General features: G+C 46.8%; 1 protein-coding gene across 1 annotated transcript; it reads right to left on the reverse strand.

Moving 5' to 3' along the window:
* Nucleotides 1-5,903: 5,903 nt before the first annotated feature.
* LOC111943866 (EF-hand and coiled-coil domain-containing protein 1-like) lies at nt 5,904-9,154 on the reverse strand. The gene is made up of 2 exons (XM_023946745.2): nt 8,428-9,154; nt 5,904-7,185 (listed from the first exon to the last, which is right to left on the reverse strand). The coding sequence occupies exons 1-2, from the start codon at nt 9,118-9,120 to the stop codon at nt 6,775-6,777; spliced, it is 1,104 nt and encodes a 367-aa protein (XP_023802513.2). The 5' UTR covers nt 9,121-9,154; the 3' UTR covers nt 5,904-6,774.
* Nucleotides 9,155-11,761: the final 2,607 nt, after the last annotated feature.

Raw genomic sequence — 11,761 nt, forward strand, 5'->3', positions numbered from 1 at the left:
TCACATCTGGAATTGGGAATTAGAGAGTGGTTTGGGTTGGAAGGGATGTTAATCTTCAGAGCTCTAGGTGGTCTTAAAGATCGTCTGCCGTAGGGAAGGTGGAACTAGGTATACCTGGGTATCTCTTTTCTCTAATGAAGGACTGAAGCAGATACACTGACCACCTCCTCCTGCCCACCTTGTCTCCCCCACAACCTCAATAAGTCTTTGAATTTCAGTCTGGGATTATGTCAGGACACAAATCTGTAAGACCAGATCCATTTAACCTGAGTTTTACTTCTACAGCAGGACATCCTTTTCTAGCTTTTTTTTTTTTCCTGGCTTTTTCACTTTCCTTAGGATGTGACTGCTAAGTTTTCCTTAGGTTTTCTCAGGGGCTGCAGTTCTGAATAGCTGAGGTTCAGATTCCCAAGGCAAATCCAAAATCCAGGGAAACATGCTGAGTACCACAAAGAGGGATACCCCCAGCCAGGCATGAGAGAGGCAAATATCAGTCTGGACTTGAATCACGCTGCTAAGCAGGCAGATGAGACACTGACAAAGTTGAAAGGACACCCAGGAGAAGGAAGGGAAGGGAACAGCACAGCAAACACAGGCAGTGATTCAGCAGGAGTGCCAAACAGAGCAAATATTTGCAGGGCTGCTGAGTAACTGCCTTGTGTCAGTGGAAGTGCAGGAGTTGCCTGCACTGTATTTCCTCACATCAGTGACACTGATGAGCTCAGTCCCAGCCTCCTCAGAGTCCATGCAGCTTTAAATGCTGCTGGACAGGCTACCCCTGTGTGCCTCTGCTCCTGGCAGTGTCCTGAGGAGCACGAGGGTATTTACAGTGTGGCTGAGGGCTGGTTATGATCCAGCAACCTCGCCTGGTGTTCTTGCTGTAACCCCAAATCAGTGGTTCTGGACTGGGAGCTCTGCTTTCTGAGGATCACAGCCTCTCATGGGGACTCCAGCTTGTTTTTGAAAGGGGTAGATAAGTAAATTTTTTTCTTTAAAGTGATGTTGGTGTGTGAAATCAGTCTTTCTTTTGGGAGGGAAGCATAAGGTAAGATAGGTAATCTGTTGATCACCTACAAAGTTTGTGCTGTAAGAGAGTCTGCTACTGGGAGGGCTGTAGAGACTCAGGGCAGGCAGATGGAGCAGGGATATGCACAGCTGTCACCAAGCTGCTGCCTGAATTTCCAGGCATTCATTCAGGGGAGAAAAGCTGCAGAAACACTGGCTGCCACATCCCATCCCCTTGGCAAAAAGGAATCCCTCTGGTGTAGGAGGGGTTAGCATGATCCAAACCATGCACAGAAGGGCGGAGAAGGCAGCTGGGAAAGGCAGCTGCTCGCTGGCTATGGGGTGACAGAACCAGCACTGCCTTGGGGCTCTGGTTTTGGGCACTTCCACCCCTCCATCCCCAGGAAGGGATGAGCTGGGGGCTGCTGAGGGCCAGCTCCAGCAGGGCCAGCAAACGGAGCCAGGAGGGGACAGACGGGGTGTCCCTGTGTGTGGCACTGCCACTGTGCTGCCACCGATTCGCTCCCTCACACCAAACACGGCCAGGCAGACAAAAGGAGGATTTAGGGACAAACCAGGGAAAGCCTCCTAAGAATAAACACTGTAAATAAGAGCCCAGCATGGGAAAAGGCAGGAAAGTGGCTGCACTTCCAGTGTCACAGCACACTGGGGATAAATGAACTTGCAATTATGTGACTGGATTTGAAGTCAAGGTTTTGCTCTCATTATTATTATTATTATTAGCTTTGAAATACTCTTGCATTTGAAATAAAAGCAGCCCTTCCACAGAAAGAGATGCTATACATTTTCTACACTGCTAAATTAATCTATTTAAATTGCTCTGTATGGTTATCTCTATCATAAATAACAATACCTTCCATTATCCCTCCTTGTGAAATCAAAATGCTCCTTCAAAGGGTTCCCAATGAGACTAATCTGATTTCCTTACTTAGTTTCTGAGTCTTCTATGACTAGAAACCCACAAGTAGTCTGCGCTTCATATGATGGAATATATTCACCTGCTGCAGCTAACTTCTTCCAAAACTTGAAGCCATGTGGTTTTTGGCAGACTTCTCTGTAATACAAAACTCCTTACACCCTTCAGTAGAAAACAGTATCAGCTCCAGGCAAAGTTAGAAAATAAAATGAGATGACGTCAGTTCATCCAGAAGAATCTGAGTGTTTTTACAGATGAGGCTGTGCAAATTTAACATTTCATTTCACTCTCTGAGCTCAGTTCCCTGAGTGCCATCAGTCCCTGCTCCTGTCCAAGGATGTCTTTATCACCTGCAGATCTGTCTAGCACATGCAATCCCACAGCCTCCTCTCAAATTTTGTGCCACCTGGAACAAATTGCCAAGATGTCCCTCACCTCACAACAACAGGGAGCTGGTATTGATGACAGTAATCAAGCAAAAATTGTCTAGATTTTCTTTATTGTCTAATTTTTAAAGTAGAAGAACGTTTCTAGGGTGCCTAAAGAGAAACCATTATCAACCTGACAGGAAATAATCTACTACAGACACTTTCTATTGTGTGTTAGTGTTTCCTTTCTAGGGCTTTTGTTTCCTCACTTAATGGAGCTGATTCTGTATCAGCTAGGAATATTTCCATATTTCTCTCCTGTTCTTGGATTTTTGATTTCAACTTGTTTGGTCCATCTTGTTCTATTTTGCAGACTGGGTGATAACCTGAGAAATTACTGAAAAGATCAGGGCACTGTCTCCTGAAAGAAAAAAAATGGAACTACTCCCAGGATAAGATGACCTGACTTAAAGCATAACATTTTAGACAAATTGACACTGATGATATAAATAAATTGAGAAAATTATGCTAGAGGCCTCAGTCTTCATATGTACAGGAGAATGGGAGGGGCTGAAACAAATCTCTCTGCATTCCATGCCAAAAGGATTCCTACTCATTAGCACATAGAAATGCTGATGGATAATTAAGTAATTTGGGAGACAGACCATGCATATGGGAAGAATTTTTGGTATTTTATGACCTCCTTCACTGACCTATGTAATTACTGTGCTGCTGACTGATGCAGCAACATAAACCCTCTGTGAACATCTCTATTATGAAGTTGATTTCAATTCTAAACGACCTTTCTTTTTATTAGTTACATTGGGATCAAAAACATGGTTGTTAAATTTTCTATCTCCTCCAGTGCTATTAAAGTGAAAAAGAATATGGAGAGAGAAAAAGAATATTACAATTTATAAAGTGGTCAATTTCTAAGCTACCTCCAATGTAGTATGGAAAACAGAGCCAACTCGTATTTGGCAAGAACAATCCGTGTCAAACCAGTCCAATTTCCTTTTCTGACAGGGCAAATGGCTTAATGGATAAAAGAAGCAGCAAATGTGGAATTTTTACTGTAGTAACATTTTAATGTGTATTTTTATAAACAATACTTAGAAATCATAGGATTATATTAGAATACATGGGTGGTGTCACCTAGTGCTGGAGCAAAACTTAGTGGGGGAAAAAAAAAGGGAGTTTAGGGAATAGCAGTTAATGATTTGTCCTCTGGAAATAACTCCCTGGGCACTGCATAAAAATGGCACTTACCCAACTTCCTAAACTCTCCTGTAATCAGGCATTGGGAATTACACAGGTTTTCTATAATACCAATGGTAAGAATACAATTTCTTGTCATGTCTTTTTCCTTTGAAATGAATAGAACTTTCAGTAAGGAATTGATTGAAATTTTACCATTTAAGTGTCTGAACTGACTTACTGACGTGACAGGGATTAAACAATAAAAGCTGACAGTCCAGACAGAAACTTGACACGTTCATCACAGTAGATACTAGGATGGGCACCTGAAGAAACGAATTATGAACTATTTGGTCAGCTAGGCAGGTTTAGGAAGCTAATGATGTGACAGGGACATTTCAAACCCTGGCAGGGGAAGCTGTACACTCAGAAGAAGTTCATGTTTAAGTCATACACTTTGTCAGGAATATGAATCTGCACTATTAAATCAGGAATAGGTGATTATAATGACACAGTCCAATTTAGGACAAGGTTTAATCACTTGCAGGTCCTTAAACCCTTCCTTGACTAAATGGAAACTGTTGTTTCCTGCATTAGGGATTATAACTTAATCATGATTGGGGTTCCAGAACTAAATGATAGCAAGTAGGTATCAGAGGAAGGTCTAGAAGAAGGATGCAGATGCTAAAAGAGCTTTTAAAATCCTAACCTAAAAGAAGAAATAATTTCCTTTATAAATAGGTATGGATGCTAAATCTAAACCACAGTGCCTGTACAAATTACAGGCCGCCTGGCTCCTCGGGCTGCCTGAGAAAATAGCCTGGGAAAAATATGAGAAGGAATTAAAAGAATTCTCAGAGATACTAAACAGCCTTGCAGGTGTTGTTTTGCAGTCTTGTTTTCTCTTGCAGGAGAAGGCCAGGGGGGTGATGGGCCACCCTGGCCAATGATGGTGATGTAGCACTTTGTTAACCAATAGGAGTTTCTTTTCTGTACCTTCCACGTACCAGTCTATAAAACAGGCCTGAAGTAATAAACCAGGGAATTCTCGTGTTGTGACTCCCTTGAGAGTCCATTGTCGTTCTTCCTAGCCGTTCCCAATCGGAACGACAATAGGAAACTATAAAGAAGGAGCAGTGTGTAAAGCTCATAGATTGGACTCATTCTTGAATATGATCCTCTCTGGAAGAAACTTGACTTTAGGTGGAGGAAACCTGTGGCTCACCTAGCTAGTGAAGGTGAATTATCAGGAGACATATCTGCAATTGTCAGTGCTTTCTGCAGAACACCCAAGTTCACCCCCATTCCTCTCCACCACCACCTTGTAGCATTAGTTCTTGCCAAATCCAGACCTGCTCACAAACTCTGTGTGGCACCTGGCAGAGGAGGAAACTGCTCCCTGGAGTGGTGACTGAAACAGCTGCCTGAGCACCAGTGTGAGCAAGCAGAGGGAGTGGGACCAGCTGGGACAGCCAGGGCTGTGTGGGGCAGAGCTGGTGCTGAACCCTTTCCCCACCTTACCACACAGCTCTGCACTGCTCATTCACCATTTTCTGCCAGTTTGGGCACCCCTGTGACGCTCTGGGAACATGAGGGGTGATGGGATCCCATGTGTTATGGGGTATGCCCACAGGCATGCAAGTCACCATTATTATCATGCATTTCTAAGTTAAACTCTTGACACCAAGAGCTCTGTGACATGGATGGGGAGGTGCTTTATGGCCAACAGAAAATATCAAAGGGTGGAAACTGGCCTGGGCCTCGGCTAAATGTGACACAGGGCTGAAAAATGGGTGTAGTTCCCAAATGGTCAGTCCAGCACCATTCCTGAGCTTGACACTCACTTGAGATTAGCATGCAATTTAAACCTAAGCATTATAAATGAAGGTAATCTTACAAGGAACATATAATTTACATTTCTAAACTCACACTCTTTGTTTTGATGTAACCCATAAAGCTCCCGCTCTGCAAGGCCAGTGGACACTGCTTATTGCCTTTAACCTGTTTCAAGGTATCTTTTTTATCCTTCATCTTAAATCTTTGGTGCTTATGCCAAGGAGAATGTGACAGACCTGACAAGTTTTGTGATCCCTTTTAGCACCAGGAGTTGTATCATTCATCCAGAGACCCCTGACACTCATCTTGAATCTCGTATTACCTGCCCTCACAGAGTTTTTTTAAATCCTACAGATCCATAAATAAATGCTTTTTTCTTTGGCCTTCTGCAGCCATGCAAGTATTAACATACACAATACTTAGACACTGGGTAAAATGGTTATTTTTAGAATTTCCTCACTTCATAAAACAGTACAATAGCTATGATGCCACAAATAACTCACTATGAATTCTTCTTATAAGCAAACAGAGGAAGTGTGAATTTAGGAAGAGGCAAGGACTTCAGAAGATGCAATTTATTAAAATACCAGATTAAGTAGTGTAAGTAAAAATGTATCTATTAATAATGGTTTTGCTTTGGGTCAGTGAAAATAGAAAGTAGATTTTATTCCATAGGTCATTCTAAAACCTATGCAGAAATGCCTAACACTCAATAACCATCAGTGAGTCCAAGTTTTGTCTGTGATAAAAAGCAACAAAAGCAGTGGACTGTTAAATTCATGATGAATTTTCTGACTTCTGGAAAGATTTGTTTATGTTATTATAAAAGTGAGGTTTACTTGGGAAATGTTTTTTGTTTAAGATTCCCACTATATTATTTTGTGGATCTAGGAACGTTTCAGTTTCTCTCTTCTATTACCTGTCAGTGAAGAAGCAATGAAGTCACAGCAAGTTTAAAACCACTGGCCAGAAGTTTTCCTTGTGTACTTTTCCCCAGTTCCTAGGAAATGGAAGTGCTGAAGTGCTTTTTTATGAAATGGAGTGTCAGCCATCTGATTACAGCTGGCTTGGGATGGGACCTAACGACCAGGAAATGCAGTGAAAAAAAAGAGAGCATTGGAAATGGTTTCTGAAAGACCATCAGGAATTTGGCTTGGGGCTTTCTTGAAGCATTAGCACATTGAGTTCTGTTGTTGTGTGTCTGAGGAGTAACTACAGCACTCTGTAGATTAGTACCCTTACTTTGGTCTGGAAGGCTCCCAGATCTCCTACAGACCCCTACCAAGAAAATGGATAAACAGCTTCTAATTTCCCTCTGGCTAGATTTTACAAGGTGTTTTGGAGACATTTACTAAGCCACAACCAGTGATTCTCAAACTCACTTGTGTCCCAACACTTGGATTTTATAGGCGCTTTTTGACAGACTCCAGCCTACTTGTAGTGCTGCAGTTGTGATTCCAGCTGCTGAATGTGTATCTGCAGATGTGGCACCTCATTAGCTCTCACTTCCAGCTCCTTCACTTTGCCAAGACTGTTCAGGACAGCGTGTCTGGCCTCTTCCACCTTCCTCCTCATCTCTGCCTGCTCTCTCTTCAGGTTACGGTTGCAATCTTCCAGGCTGACCAGAGCTTCCTGTGAGCTCTTCAGCTCCTTCTCCAGCTCCTGGTTGAACCTGATGGCTTCTTCAATCTGCCCATCCCTGGAGCTCCGGATGAGCTCCATTTCCTTCAGGACACTTTGGAGGCACTCAGTCTGGGAGTGGTTCTGTGTTAATGGTTTCTTACTCCCTATGAAGCAGGATCCCTCTTCTTTATGGCTGGCGTGGCTCTTCCGCAGTCCCACCTGTAGATACCAGGAGCACAAAGCAGGGGGAAATTGATGTTTTAATTAAGACTGAGAGTGGCTGGATTGTGCTTTGTTGTTTTTTTTTTTTTAATCGCATATATGGTTGATCAGTAACTAAACCTACTTGACCTTCGCCAAATACATAAAGAAACAATCTCTGGAAAGTAGTTAATACCTAGCTCTAAGTTTAATTTTCAAACTATTCACTATTATATTATTGCACGACTTTCTGTATAGCTTTAATGTCATTACTATCTCAGTACTCAGTCCTGTGCTGAAAAAGATACTTCCAGTGAAGTTGTGTTCAGAAGAAGAGAGCAGGGAGCAGCTGGGGATGTTCCAGAACTCTCCTCTGTCATTTTGATTCTTCCTGGGACCTCTGGCTGGTGACTTCCCGTTTGCTGCTGATTTCTTTTCCCTTTTTTAGATGAAACTGGTAAACCTGACCTAAACTTGACCTGCCTTGCTGGACATTGTGAAGAGGAACAGTCATCTACTGCAGGTGGAAGTGTCACAGGTGGAGCAGAGTGGAGCAGAGTTCTGTGAGCGCTGTGTTAATATTAAATCAGAGCTGGTCAGGCGTGCCAGAGCAATTGGTCCATGCTGCCCTTCACTGCTCTGCCTGTTCCACACTTTTTGTGCCAGATTAATTGAACTGCTGTTAAGTGTATATGTGTTTCACTCAAGCCAGTAGAGCAGAACCAGCAGAAACCAGCCCAGGAATTAATGGGCCTCTGCAGAGGAGCTCCAGACTATTCATCAGCCTGCCCACAGAACTGGTTCCAGCTCTGAACTCTTGTGATTACACTCTGAACAAAACATGCTTCTAATATTTCTAAGGCACTTATGACTGAGGCACTGCATGTGCTAGTGCAGCTAAGAATCCAGAAATTTTTTCTTCAGGAGGAACCCTGCAGTGGTGCATATCCAGCATAAGGTATCAGCACATCACGACTGCAAGTGCAGCAGAAGCAGCAGCATTTTACTCGTGGGTTTGTTAAGCTGAACTCCCCCAGACTTTTGACAGCGCTTGTCACAAGTACATTTAATGGCACACCGGTGCCGTACATTTCTCCTTAAAGCCTCCCTTGTAACTAAACTCTTCTAAAACGTTAATGCCCAGGATGAACGAGCAACTTTGGTCTGAGTCTGGAGGTGCAGGGGTTATAAACACTGACTTTCCCAGGGCAGCATCTCGCCTGAAGCACCCGGGGCCATCCCAAGCCGCCCCGGACTCACCTGCAGCGCCAGGCACCGCGCATCGCTGCTCTGCAGGGCGGCCCGCATGTCCTCCACCAGCTCCCGCAGGCTGCCGTTCTCCTCCTCCAGCTTGGCGATGCGGTCCTCGGCCTGCTCCAGCGCCACGATCTCCTCGTAGCACTCTCGGGAGCAGGGCCCGGGCGGCCGCCGCTCGGCGCTGCCCGCGGCTCCGGGCTCGGCGCGGCGGCGGCGGCGGCGGGGGCTGCGCAGGCGGATCTGGGTCTCGATGTGCTCGCTCTCCCGGCCCAGCGGCAGCCGCGGCCCCGCGCGGGTGCTGAAGTGGCCGCAGAGCCGCGCGTGGAACTGGCGGAAGGTGAGCTTGGCCGAGAGCCCGTCCCATAGCCCCGCGCACTCCTCGGGCTCCGCCGCCTCCTCCAGCCCCAGCACCTGGCACAGCGTGCGGAAATCCTCGCCGGGGATGCGGCCCGCCCCGGCGCAGTCCAGGTGATGGAAGATCTCCTGCAGGTACTGGTCCAGACCGGTGGCCAGCACGATGATCTCGTTCTCCACGCCTCGGTCCAGCCCGTAGTGGTAGGCGAGGGCGCTGACCAGCCACTGCGTGCGCCGGGCCGGCCGTCCGTAGGGGTCCCAGCCCTCAGGCGGCTCCATCGCGCCCGGCCGGCCCGCGGTGCTGCCCGAGCATCCTGAACGCCCGCGGTGCTGCCCGAGCATCCAGAGCGCCCGGCCGGCCCAGCGCTCGGGCCCGGCCCGCGGCGGGGCGGGGCGAGCCGGGCGGGGCCGCCGGGAGCTCCAGCGGCGCGCACCGAGCGCCCGGCTCCCCCCCAGCGGAGCCGCGTCCGCCTTCCTCCGGCAGGAAAAGGGATGCGGGCAAAGCGGGCAGGTGCCACCCTGCTCCGTTTGTCAGCCAAGCCTGAGCGCCCCCAGTGTTTCTGGTTTCTTAACTAATTTCTCCCTGGCTCCTCTCTAACACGAACAAGACAAGAGCATGGCACAGTCCAGTTTGACAAGTAAGGCTTGTGAACGACTGAGTGATTCCACTAAATTAAAAACCCAGTGTGCTTGAAAGCCGATCTTCTGTTTGCTCAGGCCTCCTCACCTCTGTAGATGAGGTGACTTTATGCTGCTGCTATGTGGGTTTTAAGAGGTCTGTGACAGAGATGAGGAAGCGTTAAACTTGTTCCAACGAGCTGCCCAAAGCAGTGACTTTAGTGTCTCTTTGCCTGGGGAGTAGCACCCCGGCCTGGTTGAACAGGCAGCAGCACGAGCAGGGCTCCTCCAGCAGCAGGGACACGCCACGAGCCAGGAGGGGACCGTGGCACCAGAAGGGACCATGGCACCAGGGGGGACCATGGCACCAGAGGGGACTGTGGCACCAGCCGTGCCCAAGGTCTGGACAGGGTGGCAAAGTCAGGTGGTGCTACCAGACTGCATGAACAGCCCAGGCAAGGCGTGGTGAGGAGGCGGCTCTGGGGGCTGTCCAAGGAGTCCTGTCAAGAGCAAATGGTTCTAATATTCTCTCTGGGACAAAAAAAGGAGCAATCTCTTGCGTGCACTGATGCTAATAAATATTTGCTGACACGTGGTGAGGTTTCTCTGCAAATGGGCTTTGATGGGGAATTTCTGACCACATTTGGTTTTGCTCTTCAAGTCCAGCACCTGAGTAGCTTTGGTGAGGAATGGAGAATTGTTTGCAGCTCAGTATCTTCTCTGTTGTACATGTAAGGAGAAGCCTTACATTTTAGCACAGGAGAAACGTAAAGGAAAGGTTTAAAAGCTTTCCCCTCCTGAAGGGACACACATGCAGAGGAGTCTGTGAGGAGAAGTCTCCTCAGCCACTGCCAGGCTGTGTTTGCCTCCTCTGCAGGCTCAGGATTCTGGGAGTTCCACGAACCTCAGCTGCCACTGTATTTTCCTCTGAATGTTTCTTGCTGGGCAGCACACAGGGAGAATATTTTGTGCCAGATTCTCCTCTGGGCTTTGAGGCGAATCTCAGTAATTCTGTTGATTTGCATGTCCAGATGTGGCGCCCGAACAGGAGGGACCTTTGGGACCTTTGGGACCTTAAGGACTTTTTGGGACATTCAGAGCTTTTTGGGACCTTTGGAACCTTTGGGACCTTTTAAAGGAGTTGGCCACGAGAGTCGGTGACAGGGGACGGGTCCTCCGCAGCAGGGATGGCGAAAAGCAACAGCTGTGCTGCATTCCAGGCAACCTCGGAGGAGGGTCCTGATCACACAGTAGGGTTGCCGCGCCCAGGCGACCTCAAAGGAGAGTCCTGCCGTAAGGTGCTGCCGAAACTTTGTAGGGGCTGCAACAGCACGCGCTGACGGTAAGATGGAAAGGCAAGCAGCATATGATTTATTTACCTGCTTTTTAGAAAAGCGACAGGTTAAAGATTTTGATTTGCGCAAGGAGCTTCCTGGACTTCTTGCTTATGGGTATGCTCAGGGTTGTTTTCAGAATCCCCATACAGTTCATGAATTAAGTGAGTGGCGAAAACTTGGAGATAAATTGTGGGACGCTACTTTAGATGATGATAAAGCTGCTAAAAAACTGGGAAAACTGTGGCAGACAGTTCATAATGTTCTTTTGCAGTATCAGGCTGAACAGGCAGCTGCCACACAGGCATCTACAGCTATGTCAAAAAACAGAGTTTTACAGGGAATTAATGAGTGTCCATTGCCACCCGCCACAAATACAGTAATTTTGAACCCCCCCGCGCAACCACTGACTTCCCCCGCTCAGCCACTGACTCCTGCTCCAGCTGCTAATTCTTTTGTATCATCTCAAATTCCTTCACCTACTAACCCTGATTCTGGAACGGAGCCTTCAGCACCGTTACCATCCTCCCCTATGGGAAATAAATCTGTCTCTGGGGTAGGGCATGAGTTAAGTGAGGCTATTGCACAGGAAAGAAGAGAAACATGGGCTACGTTAGCATGGAATATTTTGCAAGAGGGAGATAAGGAAATAGCAGACGCTGTATTAGAAGTAGCATGTCCTGTAACCTTTGCACCAATGCAAGGGGGAGGAATACAAGCTCAAATTACAGCTTTAGATTGGAAATGGTTATCACAGTTGCGATCTACAGTCAGTCAGTTTGGAGTGACCAGTGAACCGGTTAGACAGATGATTAATTATTTGTGGGGTACACAGATTTTGTTGCCTGCAGATTGTAAGAGTATTATGAAATTGATCCTTAGTCAACATCAGCAGTTGTTGTTTAATGCACACTGGCAAGCTTATTGTCAAGAAAGTGTAAATGTGCAGAGACAGGCAGGTGATCCACTGCATGGACTAACTTTGGAGGAACTTATGGGACTAGGACCATATAGTCAAGTGGAAGCACAAG

This window comes from Cyanistes caeruleus, chromosome 11, assembly GCF_971803275.1.
Source record: "Cyanistes caeruleus chromosome 11, bCyaCae1.hap1.1, whole genome shotgun sequence".
Classification (NCBI taxonomy): Eukaryota; Metazoa; Chordata; class Aves; order Passeriformes; family Paridae; genus Cyanistes; species Cyanistes caeruleus.

Bases quoted from the DNA above. Each gene is read 5' to 3' on its own strand.
- LOC111943866 (XM_023946745.2), bottom strand. From the start codon at position 9,120: ATGCTCGGGCAGCACCGCGGGCGTTCAGGATGCTCGGGCAGCACCGCG. The intron at 7,186-8,427 runs GTGAGTCCGGGG...TGGTATCTACAG, and splicing joins CGCGGTGCCTGGCGCTGCAG to GTGGGACTGCGGAAGAGCCA.